General features: G+C 40.3%; 1 protein-coding gene across 1 annotated transcript in view; it reads left to right on the top strand.

Moving 5' to 3' along the window:
- The window catches only part of USP13 (ubiquitin specific peptidase 13), a 139425-nt gene that overhangs the window by 14829 nt on the left and 106581 nt on the right, over window positions 1–18015 (top strand). The window contains exon 2 of the mRNA XM_010378670.2: window positions 13942–14067. Coding sequence (XP_010376972.1) covers window positions 13942–14067 — 126 coding nt within the window. The remainder of the gene's footprint in view (window positions 1–13941; window positions 14068–18015) is intronic.

Genomic DNA, 18015 nt, shown 5'->3' with positions numbered 1-18015 from the left:
CCCCAGCTGCGGTGGGGGACAGTATCCTCATTGCTCAAAATACCCAGAGGAATGCTTCTTTTTTTTTTTTTTTTTTTTTTTTTTGAGACAGAGTTTTGCTCTTCTTGTCCAGTTTGGAGTGCAATGGAACGATCTTGGCTCACGGCAACCTCTGTCTCCTGGGTTCAAGTGATTATTCTGCCTCAGCCTCCCGAGTAGCTGGGATTACAGGCATGCGTCACCACACCTGGCTAATTTTTGTATTTTTAGTAGAGATGGGATTTCTCCATGTTGGTCAGACTGGTCTTGAACTCACAACCTCAGGTGATCCGCCCGCTTTGGCCTCCCAAAGTGCTGGGATTACAGGCATGAACCACCATGCCCAGCTGCTTCAGTTTTATACTTATCAAAAAAGTTAATAAATGATGCCTCAGTAGAACACTAAATTTATAGTGTAGTCAAAACTTAGTTGTTCAGACTCTGCCTTTAGCTGTGCAGGACCTGTACAGCTCTAATGCATAGGAGTCCTCTGCAGAAAGGGAGACACTCAAAGTCAGAGCAAGCTGGAGGAATCATTACTGCATTAACATTTCAACATTTATTTATTTATATTTTTTTTAGAGATGGGGTCTCGCTGTGCTGCCCAGGCTAGCATCAATCTCCTGGACTCAAGTGGTCCTCCCACCTCAGTCTTTTGAGTAGTTGGGACGACAGGTGTGCACCACCATGCTTGCTGCTGGATTAGTATTTCTGTTTTTTTCTTAACATTTCATGGCCACAGATGTTTTATCAGTGTTTAGCAGCAAGGCCAATACTCTCTTGGGATTACATGCATTTGTTCTTTCCTACCTAGTTTATGTGGACACATTTATTTCACTGAATCTGCTGTTGAAACTAAGATTTTAGATTTTGCAACTATTGTATTCTGGTAATTTTGTTTTACTGGTGACCTGTTTGGTTATTCCCTGCTAGCCAGCCTATTTTCTTTCTTTCTCTGTTTATTTGTTTTTTGAGACGAAGTCTCACTCTGTTGTCCAGGCTAGAGTGCAGTGATGTGATCTTGGCTCACTGCAACCTCGACCTCCTGGGCTCAAGCAGTTCGCCTGCCTTGGCCTCCCAAAGTGCTGAGATTACAGGCATGAGCCACTGCACCCAGCCCTATTTTCCGATAATGCTTTTCTCCATTGTATTTCCCCCTTCTGTGTGTTGCATGCTTGCCACCCTTGATCTGGAATCTTGTTTTACTTTCTTATTGCTCACTTGCTTCTTACCTATGGGTGCTTAATTTGCTCATTTGCTTCTTGTTTATGGGTGCTTAATTTTTGCAATTTAAAACTCTTGTCTGGTTTGCTCTAGAAGCGAAAATATACTGGAGATCTGTGCTCTGGTTATTGGAACACTCATGTCTGTCATTCGGACATGGAAGTAAGTACCTGAGAGGTTGAATTAATAGGTAGGTGGTTGCTTGATGAAAGCAAAAGTTGGGCAGAGACAGGAGGGTGCTCTTATGGACTCAGTAATGAATCAGAACCATTAGGAGTTGTCCTCACTTCCACCCTTTTCCACATGCCTTTACACCTAATCCATCTCCTGGGCTAGTGTGCTCTATCCTAAAATTATATCCTGGCTGGGCGCAGTGGCTCACGCCTCTAATCCCAGCACTTTGGGAGGCCAAGGCGGGCAGATCACCTGAGGTCAGGAGTTTGAGACCAGCCTAGCCAACATGGTGAAACCCCATCTCTACTAAAAATACAAAAATTAGCCGGCATGGTGGCACACATCTGTGGTCCCAGCTACTCGGGACGCTGAGGCACGAGGATCTCTTGAACTCGGGAGGCAGAGGTACAGTGAGCTGAGATCACGCCACTGGACTCCAGCCTGGGCAAAAGGGCAAGACTCCATCTCAAAAACAAACAAACAAATAAAAAAATTAAATAAATAAATAAAATACAATAATATCCTGACACTGCCCATTTCCCTGTCTCTACTGTCAGCCCCCTTCCCTCTTTCTCCTGTCACCTTCCTCAGGCTAAGCCACCACCTGGCCTTGTTTAGACAAAGGCTGTCTAAAAGAGCTTTCTGAGATGATGGAATTATTCTGTGTCTGAGCTGTCCAGCAGGGTAGCCACTAGCCATCTTTGGCTGTTGAGCACTTGAAATTGGCCAGTGCGGTAGAGGAACTGAAGTTTTAATTTAACTTAATTTAAATTTAAATATTCACATGTGGCTAGTGGCTACCATATTAGACAGTGTGGGTCTAGACTATACAGTAGCCTCTCAACTGCATATTCTCTTGACCCTCCCCCCCATAATTCTTCCGCAGTAGCCAGAGTGATCTTTGAAAAATGTAGATGAGATCATGGCACTTCTCACTTTAGAAGCCTCCAGTGGCTTTGCTTCTGCCCAGTGTGCACCCAGCTCTCCCCTGGCGTGCAAGGCTTTCTTGAGCTGACCTTTGCAGCCCTCTCCTTCTGTACTGTCACCACCTTTTTCTCATGCTTCTCCAGCACCCGGCTGGCTTTCTCTCCTTCAAAGCAGTAGCCAAGCTTTTTTTGGAGTTGGGACCTTTGCACATGCTTTTGCGTCTGGAGAGGGTACTCTTCCTTCTTTGCTTGCCTGACTACTCATCATCTTTGAAGTCTCAGCCTCCTAGAGACAACCCTGTCTCCCGTCTGTATAAAGACCCCAATCCTCAGGCTCCTCTTATCACTGCTGGGAATTATCTTTGATGTCTCTTTCTTGCTTGTTGCCTGTCTCTTTTTACTAGGATGTAAATGTCATTAGGGCATCACCCTTGCTGGGTCTCTGATGTCTTGCATTGAGGGACTGAACACACTCCTTCTGCCCTTCACCCCCATGGCCTTCTTTTGCCTCTAGAGAAGACATCACAGCCTCACTCTCATGGCTTCTTTTCCATTCTCCACATTGACCACTCCCTTCTGTAAACATGAGTGGCAGCCAACTAGAGTACAGTGTTCCCGATTAGTTTCATTTTTCCCAGTTGTAATCACAGTCTCATTTGCCTCCCTGAGGTTACACTCCTTATCACCTTCACCTCTATTTTACTTGTTCCCGAATTTCCTCAGCTGCAGATCTCAAGATAATCTCTTATTAATCTCAAATTATTGGCCAGGCACAGTGGCTCCTGCCTGCAATCCAGCAATTTTTTTATTTTGTTTTGAGACAGAGTCTTGCTCTGTCGCCCAGGCTGGAGTGTAGTGGCATGATCTCGGCTCACTGCAACCTCTGCCTCCTGGGTTCCAGCGATTCTTCTGCCTCAGCCTCCCGAGTAGCTGGGATTACAGGTGTGCGCCACCATGCCCGGGTAATTTTTGTATTTTTATTGGAGACAGGATTTTACCATGCTGGCCAGGCTGCTCTCCTGACCTCAGGTGATATGCCTGTCTCGGCCTCACAAAGTGCTGGGATTACAGGCGTGAGTCATTCTGCCTGGCCAATCCCAGTACCTTTGGAGGCTAAGGTGGGTGGATTACTTGAGATCAGGAATTTGAGACCAGCCTGGACAACATGGCAAAACCCCTTCTCTACTAAAAATACAAAAATTAGCCAGGCGTGGTGGTGGGCACCAGTAATCCCAGCTACTTGGGAGGCTGAGGCAGGAGAATCCCTTGAACCCAGGAGGTAGAAGTTGAAGTGAGCTGAGATTGCTCCACTGCATTTCAGCCTGGGTGATAGAGTGAGACTCTCTCAAAGATAAAAAATAAAAATCTCAAGTTATTGCCACCACGCTTTACTTTGAGTAGTGGAAATGTACAGCCCCCATAAAGCTGTGCAGTTGGGAAGCCAGGTTGAGAAAAGGGAGCATATCTAAATACATTCAGTTAAAAAACTTTTATTTATATTTTAATTAAAAAATGAATCTATGTTCCTGAAGAGAAATTTAAAAATGCCAGAAGAGAATGGGAAGAAAATAAATTCCCACATTGTCTCCCCATGCTGAGATAACATCATATGCCAGGAAGAATGTGCATGTCACGTATATTATAACAGCATACACAATGTTTTGTTACCTGCTTTCCTCACCCAAAATTACCATGTGCATATTTTTTCTATCAGTAAATACTCATCCACAAGTCAATTTTAAATAGCTGAAGAGTGTTACGTTTCATGGAGGTACCATAAATTATTAAGCAAATCTGTTCTTGGGCATTTGGGTTGCTTTTTTTTTTTTTTTTTTTTTTTTTTTTTACAATTACAAGCAGCTCATTTGGTTAATTTTTTTCCTGTCCGCTCTTTTTTGAGTCAATGTTCTAGAAAATATTGTGTTCTGGCCTTCTTGGCCTTCCTTTTCCAAGGGTGTGTGAGTCACAGTCTTCCCGTGGTGTTAGTATGTGATTTGTCCTGGCGTGGATTTATTGTGACTCCATCTACCTACAATATGTTTCTCTTTGTAGCAATGACCGCTTGTTTTCCACAGGAGACACTGTTCTGTAGTTATAAAAACAAGTGTTACGCAGGGACTGTGTTTCCTGAGCGCATTGCTCACATAAGCTCACGCTCCCTTCCTGTCTTCCAGTGGGAAGGCTGGTTGCCAAGAAAACATCATCGTAAACAAAGTTCTCTGAACACCTACCGATTGACAATGTAGTGTATTTTTATTTAAAATGACTGTTCACTTGCTGCTGTGAAACATGTTGCAACCTTGACCTTTATATTTGCCACCATTTTAACATTCTTTTAAATGGCAGGCAATATAAAAATAAGCGGCTTTGTCTTTGATGTTACTTCTGAATAGCACATAGAGTGATAAAATATAAAGTAGTAAATGAATGGCTTAGGTATATGCTGTATGTATATTGAAATGCATTGAAGACAGGATTTCAACAATACATGGGGCTTCTAATGCTGCTCCTTTTTTCTTTTCTTTTCCTTTCCTTTTTTTCCGAGAAGGTGTCTCACTCTGTTGCCAGGCTGGAGTGCAATGGCGCGATCTCAGCTCACTGCAGTCTCTGCCTCCTGGGTTCAAGCAATTTCCCTGCCTCAGCCTCCTGAGTAGCTGGGACTACAGATGCATACCACCATGCCCAGATAATTTTTTGTATTTTAGTAGAGACAGGGTTTCACCATGTTGGCCAGGATGGACTTGATCTCCTGACCTGCCTCCCAAAGTGCTGGGATCACAAGCGTGAGCCTCCATGCTCGGCCAATGCTGCTTCTTTCTTACTGTTTGATTGTGGGGCTGGAGAAGTTAAGGGAAATCATTATAGAGCCCTGTGCAGTATTTCTTGACTTTCTTATGATTTTGGATGTTAAAGTCTTGCATCTTGATCAAGTTTCTGGTTAGTGCACCATAAAAATGATCATTAGAATCCATTTAGCTTAAGATTGTGCACAGAACTGCACTTTGGTCATTCTGGGCTGGGTGTCCTCTCAGCACAGGAGGCAGGGAGGATCCAAGGTGGGATGGGGGTGCAGAGAAAGCAGCCACTTTCCTGAAGAACCCATGTGAGACTGGCTTGGTTACAGCAGGTGGGAGGGCTGGGGCAGTGGGGTCCAAGTGTCCAGGCTGCTAAGAGTGACTTCAGCCAAACAAACCTGAAAAGCTAGAATTTCTGCTGGTGCCTCAGGCTGTTTATCTATGTGTGGCCATGAGTTTTATTTTGAGAATTCCCATTGTTTAGTCATGCCAGAGACTTTAAGTGGAACCTGTGCTATGAAGCATTTTAAATTCAGATCAGAAGGGCACTGAGGAATAGTTTGAGAGAGAGAGACCAAATAACAAATAGTGAAGACAAAAACTATCATTCATCCTACAAAAGTTTGTTCAGTCCCGCCCTGTAGCAGGTACTGTTTTCGGGATTCAGTGGTGAATATGACACAGTTTTCCTGCCCCATGCCCTGTACCAGGTACTATTGTTAGGATTCAGCAATAAATGACACAATTTTCCTGCCTTCAAGGAGCAAATGTATATTTCAGCTTCTGAAGGTATTGGCGACAAACTGAAGGAAGCTTGGGTTTCCCATAGCGATAGATTTCAATGAGCATGACACTGATTGTGAAATGAAAGCAGATTTAGGGTCAATGACTGTCAGAACAGGGGCTGAGCAGGGAGATGTGGGAGTAGTTCCTAGTCAGAGACTGACAGAGTGTGGGGTCTGGGAAGCGCCTGCAGTGAGGAGGCATTGATGGGGCTACTGTAAAGGCTGCAGGCCTGACCTCGTGTCCTGAAAGTCTTTTAGATAATGCTTTCCTGGTGGGTGAGACACTCTTAGACTTGGGCCGAGTTCACCTAGCCCTAGACAAGTGCTACCTAAAGTGTGTCAGCTGACTGGGCTGAGAGATGAGTACAGCACTGAGAGTAGTGTTTCGAGATTTCTTTCTTTCCTTCTTTCTTTTTTTTTTCTTGAGATGGAGTTTTGCCCTTGTTGCCCAGGTTGGAGTGCAATGCCACGATCTTGGCTCACTGCAGCCTCTGCCTCCTGGGTTCAAGTGATTCTCCTGCCTCAGCCTTCCTGAGTAGCTAGGATTACAGGCATGTGCCACTACGCCCGGCTAATTTTGTATTTTTAGTGGAGACAGGGGTTTCTCCATGTTGGCCAGGTTGGTCTCGAACTCCTGACCTCAGGTGATTCGCCCGCCTTGGCCTCCCAAAGTGCTGGGATTAACAGGTGTGAGCCACTGCGCCCGGCCCGTTTTGAGATTTCTATAGCAACTTGACATTGCAGTGAAAGCCAAGTGTGTGACCAGTGTATCTGTTTGCCTAGGACATAGACTGGTTTGGGTTTTGTGGAACTTAAGTGTGTGATAAGACCGTATCTGGCTGGGGCTTTGAACTAGCCATGTGCAGTGGGACCATGTATCTTTCCTTAACAAATGAAAACAACACGAAACAAAAAACAAAAACAACCTCATCCATCGTGACAATAGTTGGAGAAGCACCACTCTAGACCAAGCAAGACTCATTACACACAATTTATAAATTTGTCTTTTTAAATAATGTTGCAGTATTTTCTTGTGCTTATATCCCACAATTTCTTAAGTCCTCTATTTGGGGCCATTGCTACATTATTTTATTATAGATGGTGAATGTGCACAGAACTGCATATTCTGTGCAGAATATTTTTGTACAAATTTGTTTTTTTTTCTTCTTCTCTTCTTTTGGGCCAAAAGGGAAGATATGGTGTCAAAGGGTCACTTTTTTTTTTAGCTCTCTTGAAAGGCTGAGCTGATTTATATTGTAGGAGAAGATATACGGGTTTTCTCTGTGGCTTCAGGCTGTGCAATTTTAATAGTTTTTGCTGGTTTATGAGGCATGTACCTGTGCCTTGAGATGGTTTTATTATGCTTACTTAAGGAGGTTGTGAGGATGTGATGGTTTGATTTTAGTATTTTCTCATATTGGAAACCAAATGGTCTTTAAAAAAATTCTTTCCCAGCACTTTGGGAGGCGGAGGTGGGAGGATCATGAGGTCAGGAGATCGAGACCATCCTGGCTAACATCCTGTCTCTACTAAAAATACAAAAAATTCACTGGGCATGGTATGCGTGCTTGTAGTCCCAGCTACTTGGGAGGCTGAGGCAGGACAATGGCGTGAACTCGGGAGACGGAACTTGCAGTGAACTGAGATCGCGCCACTGCATTCCAGCCTGGGCGACATAGCAAGACTCCATTTCAAAAAAAAAAAAAAAATTCTTAAGTTGAACTTGAATGTTGATGACATCTTGTGATTCATCAGTTTTTATATAGTTTGGATACATGCTTTTATTCACTGTACTTTATGTTTTTCCCCATTCTCTTGTCTTTTATTTATTTCATTACATTTTGTGGTACAAAACATGGTCACTAGTGTTTACATTTTTAGACTAAACTACATCATCTCTGAAGATATCCTTAATTTTTTTGGCCAGAAATTATTTTCCCCTTTAAAAGTGGGCTGAGTATATGATTCTGCTCTTTTTAGTTTTGTAATTGCTTATTTCTTGGATCTATTTGGACCTTATTACCGTGTTTCATATAAGTTGTAGATCCAGATTAATTTTCTTCTATACTGATGTTAATTTTCCTAGTAGCTTTTATTGATGATTCTTTTCCACATTTTTGTATTTCCTGTGATTTGACTTATTAAACAGTTATCTTAGAATGCATATATTTCTGGAGCCTCCATTCTTATGCTACCATTAATTTTTTAAAAAAATTTCCCCAATGCTATGTAAGTTTTATCTGTAACCTATTTTATTATTATTATTATTATTATTATTATTATTATTATTATTAGTTTTGAGACAGAGTCTCTCTCTGTCGCCCAGGCTGGAGTGCAATGGTGTGTTCTCAGCTCACTACAACCCCTGCCTCCTGGGTTCAAGCAATTCTCCTGCCTCAGCCTGCTGAGTAGCTGGGACTAGTGGCATGTGCTGCCACGCCTGGCTAATTTTTGTATTTTTAGTAGCGATGAGGTTTCACCATGTTGTCCAGGCTGGTCTGGAACTCCTGACCTCAAGTGATCTGCCCACCTTGGCCTCACAAATTGCTGGGATTACAGGCTTGAGCCACTGTGCCTGGCTTGTAATCTATTTTAATTTAATAGAGCACTCTACCACCATTACTTTAAAAAAAAGTTTTATTTTGTATTCTGCTTGATATGGTTTGGCTGTGTCCCCACCCAAATCTTATCTTGAATTGTAGTTTCCATAATCCCCACATGTTGTAGGAGGCACCTGGTGGGAGATAACTGAATCATGGGGTTAGTTACCCCCATCCTGTTCTCATGATAGTGAGTGAGTTTTTATGAGATTTGATGGTTTTATAAGAAGCTTTTCCCCCTTTGCTCAGCACTTCTCCTTCCACCTGCCCTGTGAAGAAGGTACCTTTCTTTCTCTTTGCCTTCCGCCATGATTTTGTTTCCTGAGGCCTTCTCAGCCATGTGGAACTGTCAGTCAGTTAAACCTCTTTCCTTTATAAATTACCCAGTCTCGGGTGTTTCATTATAGCAGTGTGAGAATGGACTCGTACACTGTCCTTTGATTCTTCCAGTTGCATTTCACCGTCATCTTGCACCTGCCTGATTTCTTGGCTGCCCTTTTGTCCACATGGAGGCATGTGCTTTACCATGCTTCCTTGGCTGGTGATCTTAGTGAGAAGGTGGCTGGTTAATGAGAGGATGAGGTCGAGGGTTTGAAACTGTATGAATCAGGTAGCTTAGCTTGATTGTGGGCTGTATACCATTCTCTGTGCTTTGGTCACAAGGAAATTGGGAGACAGTTATCCACATGACTTTTTATCAGGATTGAAAGAAGCTGTTGGGAGCAGAGGCCATGGGGTGCTGACTCTGTATGTGAAAGACAGTGTATGATAGGACCAATATTTAGACATTAATAGGGCAAGAAAGGAGAAAGCATAGATCATTAGACTGGGGTGTTTGTTCTATATGTGACAGGTTTAGAAGGGTTTTCTGTCTTAATGTTCCCTAAATTTTTAGAACTACTGGTGAGCGCATTGGGCAGGGCCTCCCTGTCAGCATTGGCCATGTAGAGGGGCACACACTACCTCTGTGACCAGCCTTGGTGTCTAGTGGAACAAGCTTGTTGATTTTTTTTTTTCCCTCGCTCTATTGCCCAGGCTGGAGTGCAATGGCGTGATCTCAGCTCACTGCAATCTCCGCCTCCTGGGTTCAAGCAATTCTCCTGCCTCAGCCTCCCGAGTAGCTGGATTACAGGCACCTGCCACCATGCCCAGCTAACTTTTGTATTTTTAGTAGAGACTGAGTTTTACCATGTTGGCCAGGCTAGTCTCGAACTCCTGACCTCAAATGATCCACCCGCCTCTGCCTCCCAAAGTGCTGGAATTACAGGTGTGAGCCACTGTGCCCGGCCACCTGTTGATGTCATAATGAAATCCTTCCTTATCTGGCCATTCCTTTCTGAGTGTCAAAGAATTTTTCTCTCTGATTATGGACTTTGTGACATTATCAAGCAGCTTCAGAAATTGAGAATTCATGTTTGGTATGTTAAATTTCCGGCCAGGTACAGTGGTTCACGCTGTAATCCCAGCGCTTTGGGAGGCCGAGGTGGGTGGATCACAAGGTCAGGAGTTGGAGACCAGCCTGGCTAACATGGTGAAACCCCATCTCTCTACTGAAAATACAATATTAGCTGGGTGTCTCTTGGATTATAGAGTATTTCTATATTTTTCTTTAGAAAAATACTGTCCTTGAACATTTTTGTTCTTCTGATTGCGAATTTCTTGGTTCTTCTACTAGTTGCCTAGTGTTTTTTTTCTGACAGATTAATATTTGTTACTCCCAGCCTATGTGGCTGTCAGACTCACTTATTCTACCTTCTGCTTGTTTTCCCCAATTATAAAATGATTTGGATAATGAGATAATGATAATTAGCCCATAATATATAATAAACAACATTTATGTATTGTCATATATCACAGAAAGCACTTTGATGTATTTCATCCCCTTTAAATTTCATGCAACTCTGTGTGGTGGGGATTACTGCTATGGCCATGTTTATAGCGGAGAACACTGGAGCTCAGAGCCCCATATGGCAGCCTGCCTTAGGCCAGAGAGCTAGCTGGTGACAGTGTATGACCTCTATTACAAATTCCCTATTTTCCCCAGTAAATCTTCTGGCTCGAATTCATAGACTGAATTACATTTTATTGGAAGAGAATGGAACTTTTTTTAAAAATCACAACATGTGATGCTTAATTTAATGGATTTAATGAATAATTGACTATTATAGTGATGCAGTATGTTTTTCTTAAGAGGTCTATCTATCCAAAAAACATGTTTATTTAGAAAACTCTTTTGAAAATATTTACCTAATCTGTTGATTAAATGCATGTAATATGTTGTCTCTAGTTGAAGGATAAAATTCTCCAACATTGTATCTAGAATTTCTAAGTGAGGATATAAACAGTCCTCTCACAATGTCAACACTTAACCATTAACTCAAGTATGTGCCTCTTACTGTAGCATTCACATTGCAATAAGCAAATTAAATAAATAAATAAATAACAGGTATAAAGATCACAAAGATTTTCTAATTTTATTTAAATGATTTCATGTAAAGGTAGAAAAGTTATCCAGAAACACAAGCTATATTATAATTATAAGCTTTTTTGGATTTTTTTTTTTTTTGAGACAGGGTCTGTTTCTGTCACCCAGCACGGATGGCACAATCATCACTCACTGCAACCTTGACCTCCTTGGGTTAAAGTGACTCTCCCACCTCAGCCTCCTAAGTAGCTGGGATTACAGGCTGGGTAATTTCTGTATTTTTTTTTTTTTTTTTTGTAGAGCCAGGGTTTCTCCATGTTGCCCAGACTGGTCTTGAACTCCTGGGCTCAAACGATCCACTTGCCTCAGCCTCCCAAAATGCTGGGATTAGATGCTATTTTGAAGTCAAGCATTAAAAATTTCATTTGCAAGTGTTTGTTGCTAATATCTAAAATTGCAGTTGACTTTGGTCTATTAACTTGTAGTGTGTGATTTTGCTAAATTCACTTATTGCTCTTACTAGTTGTTATTTTCACTAGTTTGTGTAGATTTCTTAGAATTTTCCATATGGACTGTATTGTCATTAGGAAATAGAGACCATTTTACTTCTTTCTTTGTGATCTTTATACCTGTTATTTATTTATTTATTTAATTTGCTTATTGCAATGTGAATGCTACAGTAAGAGGCACATACTTGAGTTAATGGTTAAGTGTTCACATTGTGAGAGGACTGTTTATATCCTCACTTAGAAATTCTAGATACAATGTTGGAGAATTTTATTATTAGAAAATTGTTTAAATTAACAATCTTTATTGGAATTTTAAACAATGTTTTGGAATTTTAAATGATTTTATTGGAATTTAAATTTTAAACAAATTTTAAACAAACAAATTTTAAACAATTTTTATTGGAATTTAAACAAATTTTAAACAAAATTATTGGAATTTTAAACAATTTTTAAATATATTTGTAATAAACATCAATGTTTGTTTTGATATTGTACTTTGTGCTCTACTGAAATGCACTGTAAGGAATTTTGTAAGGTATTTATTGGCAATTTTGTCAGGCATTCAAAAGTTAGTTTTACATTATTTTATTATTATTATTTTTATTATTTGGACAGGTGAGACTAACCATAGCTTAAGAAAATCCTCTTCCTTTGAGGAAAGGATGGCTAATTTTGTAGCCTAAGTTTATAGAAAAAGCATGTTAAGCAAAGTGAGAGAAAACAAGAGATGAAATTAAGATAGAAAATCAAGTATCTAGAATTCAAACATATCCTTGACTGTTCATTGTAGCAGTATGTCTTTAACTAAATAATATTATGTGCTTTGAAATGTGGCATGGAGGGATAAAAGGAGAAATAGATTCAACTCTAACACTTCCATGCTGTGTGAACTTGGGTAAGTGACTTATCCTTAGTTTTTTTTTTGATACTGTAAAGTAGAAATAACAATAAGCAACTTACAGTGGTTAGCATTGAAATAATATACATATACATAAGCTGGGCATGGTGGCTCACACCTGTCATCCCAGCACTTTAGGAGGCTGAAGTGGGCAAATTGCTTGAGCCTAGGAGTTCGAGACCAGCCTAAGCAACTTGGCAAAACCCTATCTCTACAAAAAATACAAAAATTAGCTGGGTATGGTGGCATGTGCCTATAGTCCCAGCTACTTGGGAAGCTGAGGTGGGAGGGTCTTGAGCCTAGGAGGTTGAGGCTGCAGTGAGCCAGGATCCTGCCATTACACTCCAGCCTGGGGAACACAGTGAGATGCTGTTGAAAAAAACAAACAAACAAACAAACAAAAAACAACAACAAAAAGAGAGAGAGAAAGAGAACAATATACATGAAGCATATCAGACATGCAATAACATGCATTATAAAATTTCATCCTTTATTATGTACTTATTGTTATTACAGATTGAGTATCCCTTATCTGAAATGCTTGGTACTAGAAGTGTTTCAGAGTTTTATTTTTTTTGGATCTTGGAATATTTGCATTATATTTACTAGTTCAGCATCCCTAATCTGAAAATCGGAAATCCAAAATGCTCCAAAATCTGAAATTTTTTGAATATCAACATGATGCTTTAACATAAATGCTCATTGAAGCATTTGAGACTTTTGGATTAGAGATATTTGACCTGTATTTATTTATTACTTTTTTTTCCCCCCGAGACGGGAGTCTTGCTCTGTCACCCAGGCTGGAGTGCAGTGGCGCTATCTTGGCTCACTGCAACCTCCGCTTCCCAGGTTCAAGCGATTCTCCTGCCTCAGCCTCCTGAGTAGTTGGGACTACAGGCGCCCACCACCACGCCCGGCTAATTTTTGTATTCTTAGTAGAGCTGGGGTTTCACCATGTTGGCCAGGGGTTTCACCATGTTGGCCAGGCTGTTCTTGAACTCTTGACCTTGTGATCTGCCTGCCTCGGCCTCCCAAAGTGCTGGGGTTACAGGTATGAGTCACTGCGCCCGGCGCTACATTGTTATAGTTTATTCATGAATACTATCAAATATCATGTGTCACCAAAGGAAGGGAATAATATCTTTGAAGAACCCTTTCCTGCTAAAATGACCTAAAACTTTGCATTCCTGGAGACTTGCACCAATGAATGAGGAAGAATGATGATAAAATATTACCGTGAAAGTTTTGCCAACTTTTTTCTACCTTTCTCTTCCTTTGCCCTATTGTCAGACAATCATGTTTATTTCCTAGAGCCTCTGGGGATCTCACCTCACTGTGAACATAGCCAGCATTTGGGAAACGATTGCTCGGTTGTCCATAGGAGCATTTGGAGCCAGGGCTGGGGTGAAACCACTGCTGTGGGTGTCTTTGGAGCTGCCGAAGGGTCATTGATGATGACTGCAGGAGCCTTGGTGGCCCTTTGCCAGGACTTATCTTCAGCGTTTGCCTTCCTTCCCTTTCCCTCTTTCTATATCTGACTACTTGGCTAGGTATCCTTGGCTAATGTACTTTTTCTCTTTCTTCTAGAATTCTGAAGGTGGACTCTATGTATGCATGAATACATTTTTGGCCTTTGGAAGGGAACATGTTGAAAGACATTTTCGAAAAACTGGACAGAGTGTATACATGCACCTGAAAAGACATGTCCGAGAGGTGAGAGCCGCACTTTCAGAGTACTGGCCTTGATGTCTTTCCTGTAAGGTTGTCTCAATGTGCTTTCTCACGTGGAGATTTGACCATGCCCACATAACTTCTGTTTCCCTTTGATGATGAGAAACAAAAACAGCACTGTTTGCAAAATCCAGAGAGTCTCCCAAACCTTATCTTAACCAGTTTTATTTTTCTTCCTCTAAACTTCTGATTGGTGTTTTTAAGAATACATAGGTTGACTAATTGGAAAAAAAAAAACAACAAAGTATACTAGGTTTAAAAATACAGAAAAGTACGGGGATACTCATGGATCCAAAAATCAGAAAAAAAAAACCCCATTTGAATATTCTTGCTTCAGATTTGTTTTTTTTTTTTTAATATAAGAAATAGAGCTTCCTTAAAAATTCAAGTTCCTTTTGTCCCTCTCCCTCACCAGAAGTAACCACTGCTGTGAACTTTTTCTGTGTCATGCATGCCATTATGTTTTATAACAAATGCATATTCAAGAACAAAATATAGTATAACTTCATATGTTTTAAAGATGTAGATAAATGCTATCATACGCCTACCTATAATTCTATGAAGAGTTTTTCCCCTCAGCATCCGAATGTTTCATTTCTTTTGGGATCTGTCCATGTCGAGATACATCTGGATGTATTCATTTCAGTCGTTGTTTGGTTTTTCATCTTACGAGTACCTTGTAATTTATTCTCCTCTCCTATTGATGAACATTTAGATTGTTTCTATTTTTTTTCTACTGTAAAGAATGCAGCAATTAACATTTTTATACACTTCTCCTGGGTGTACAAGTGCCAGATTTCTTCAGGAAATAGATCTCTAGATCTGCACAACATGGTTGTGCAGGCTCAGGTTATGCTTCTCTTTGTTTTTACTAGATAGTGCCAAGTCTCTCCCCAGAGTGACTGTACCTGTTTGCACTCCAATCTGCAATAATTATTTCTTGCTTTCCCACACTCTCACCAACCCTTGGTCAGAGTTCTGTTTTTGCCAATCTAATGATTATGAAGTGGCATCTGAATATCTGGCACATCTCTTTGTACTTTCTATTCTGTTTCTTTCTTGTTGGATTTGCCTATTTATATTTTTGGCCTATTTTCTTTGTGGATTTATCTTTTTCTTATAAGTGTGATGAGTTATTTTTACATTCTGGATACCAAACCTTTGTTTGTTACATACTAGATTTCCTTTGAGTCTGTGCCTTACTAAATTTCTTTTGAGTCTGTGGCTTGTCGCTTTACTTTGTTTATCAATTATTTTGTAGGATAGAAGTTGTAAGTTTTGAATTAGTTAGATTTATTAAACTTTTTGTCTTATGAGTTGTGCTTTTTGTATCTTGTCTAAGAAATTGTTTCCTACCTCAAGGTCATAAAGACATTTTGTACTAGTCTGTTTTCAGTCTGTTTTCATGTCACTGATAAAGACATACTTAAGACTGGGCAATTTATAAAAGAAAGAGGTTTAATACAGTTCCATGTGGCTGGGGAGGTGTCACAATCGTGGTAGAAGGCAAAAAGGAGCAAGTCACATCTTCCGTGGATGGTGGCAGGCAAAGAGAGAGCTTGTGCAGGGAAATTCCCATTTTTGGAACCATCAGATCTCATGAGACTCATTCACTATCATGAGAACAGCGCAGAAAAGACCCGCCCCCATAATTCAATCACCTCCCACCGGGTTCCTCCCATGACATGGAGGAATTGTGGGAGTTACAATTCCAGATGAGATTTGAGTGCAGACACAGCCAAACTATATCACATTTCTTACAGTAGTTTTAAAATTTTTATTTAAGTGTGTGTGAATGTGACTGTTTTAATGTTTTAGGTCTTTAATCCATGTATAATTTATTTTTGTATTTGTATGAAGAATGGGAATCTATTTTTTCATATTGATAACCAGTTGTTTTATGATTCATAGAGTAGTACAACCTTTCCCATTGATTTATAGTATCACCCTTTTATTTTTATTTTTATTTATTTATTTTTTGAGACAGAGTCTCTCTCTGTCACCAGGGTGAAGTGCAGTGGCACGATCTTGGCTCACTGCAACCTCAGCCTTCTGGATTCAAGCGATTCTCTTGCCTCAGCCTCCTGAGTAGCTGGGACTACAGGTGCGCACCACTATGCCCGACTAATTTTTGTATTTTTGGTAGAGACAGGGCTTCACTATGTTGGTTAGGATGGTCTTGATCTCTTGACCTTATGATCAGCCCCCCTCTGTGTCCCAAAGTGCTGGGATTACAGGCATGAGCCACTGCGCCTGGCAGTATCACCCTTTACACACACACACACACACACACACACACACACACACACACACACATTTTGTTTGTTTGTGTTCTGAGACATGCTCTCACTCTGTCACCCAGGCTGGAGTGCAGTGGTGCCACCATGGCTCATTGTAGCTGCAACCTCCTGGGCTCAAGCGATCCTCCCACCTCAGCCCCCCAAGTAGCTGAGACACAGGCATGTGTCACCACATCTGACTAATTTCTGTATTTTTTGTAGAGATGGTGTTTCCCAGGCGACCATGATGCCCTGTCTTGTGCTCCTGAGCTTAAGCAATCCACTGGCTCGGCCTTCCAAAGTGCTGGGATTACAGCTGAGAGCCACTGTGCCTGGCTACCCTTTTATATTTTAACTTGCCATTCACATTTGGGTCTCTCTTCAGTCTCTCAGTTGTGTTCTGTTGATCTTATTTGTCTGTCTCTGCATTGGTGTGGCAAGCCTTGATATCTTTTAATGCAAGCACTTTTTCCATATTTATTTATTTTTCTTTCTTTTTTTTTTCTGATGCTGTGGTTGAAGCCATATTTTTTTTTCCAGATTTTTCCTGGGTGTTTCTAGGCATTTATTTTTCTATATGGATTATGGAATTAGTTCATCTAGCTTAAAAGTCCTATTTGAGATTTTGATGACAATCACATTGAATTTATAGAGTAATCTATAATCCACATCCTTGTTTAAGCTCTATGTTTAAGGTTATTGTTTAAGCTCTTTGGTTTTGTCCACTGCTGTGTCCTTAGCACTTAACAGTGCCTTCCATATAGTAGGTGCTTCATCAATATTTATTAAGCGTTTAACATAGCATACCTCTTTTTTCACGTTTCCATTTTGTCATTCAATAAGTTTTGTAATTTTCTATAAAGAAACTCATATTTTGTTAGATTTTTTTTAGTACCCTATATTTTTTTTTTTTTTTTTTTTTTTTTTTTTTTACCATTACTGCTATCCTTTATTTTTTACACATCAACTGGTTATTGATGGTATTTGGAAATATTGTTAATTAATAAATGGTGATTTTATATTTAGCAATGCTATTGAGCTTTTACTTTAGTTCTAATAGTTTGTGCACTATTTTGGATCTTCTCAATGGTCAATGCTGATTTGAAGTTTCTCTAATTTCTCACCTTAGCCTTCCTAATATAGTCTCTGTTTAAGTTCCCAACAAAGAAGAGGGGGAGAGCAGGAGGAAGATAATGAAGAAAGGCCAGAAAGTCAGATAAGGCATAAACTCAATGATTAGCTTCAAAATAATTTAATTTTGACTTGCTACTGAATGATTTACACTCACTAATTCTGTTAGGTGGTACATAATAATTCTTGTGAAGTCTGTTTTGTGACATAATACAGTGATGAAATTTTAGAAAACTTAAAAAAAAAAAAAAAAAGAAAGAAAGAAACAGAGGCCCAGAGACTTAGTAACTTGCTCAGGGTCACCAAGTTAGCAGCAGAACTGTGGAATGCTGGTAAACTTGTACAGTTAGCTCTGCCTCTGGAATTTCAACTTAAATGTGTCACTCTCTGACCACAATTTCTACTCATTTTTGCTCTTTCACTCATTTATTCCTATTTTGATCATTTGTTATAGGTCCTGAAGACCTTCAGGTCCGTGACTTGTTTAGCCTACTTCTCATGATTCATTTCTTTCAACATT

This window comes from Rhinopithecus roxellana, chromosome 1 (genome assembly GCF_007565055.1).
Source record: "Rhinopithecus roxellana isolate Shanxi Qingling chromosome 1, ASM756505v1, whole genome shotgun sequence".
Taxonomy (NCBI): Eukaryota; Metazoa; Chordata; class Mammalia; order Primates; family Cercopithecidae; genus Rhinopithecus; species Rhinopithecus roxellana.
This window is presented reverse-complemented; position numbering and strand designations above follow the sequence as displayed.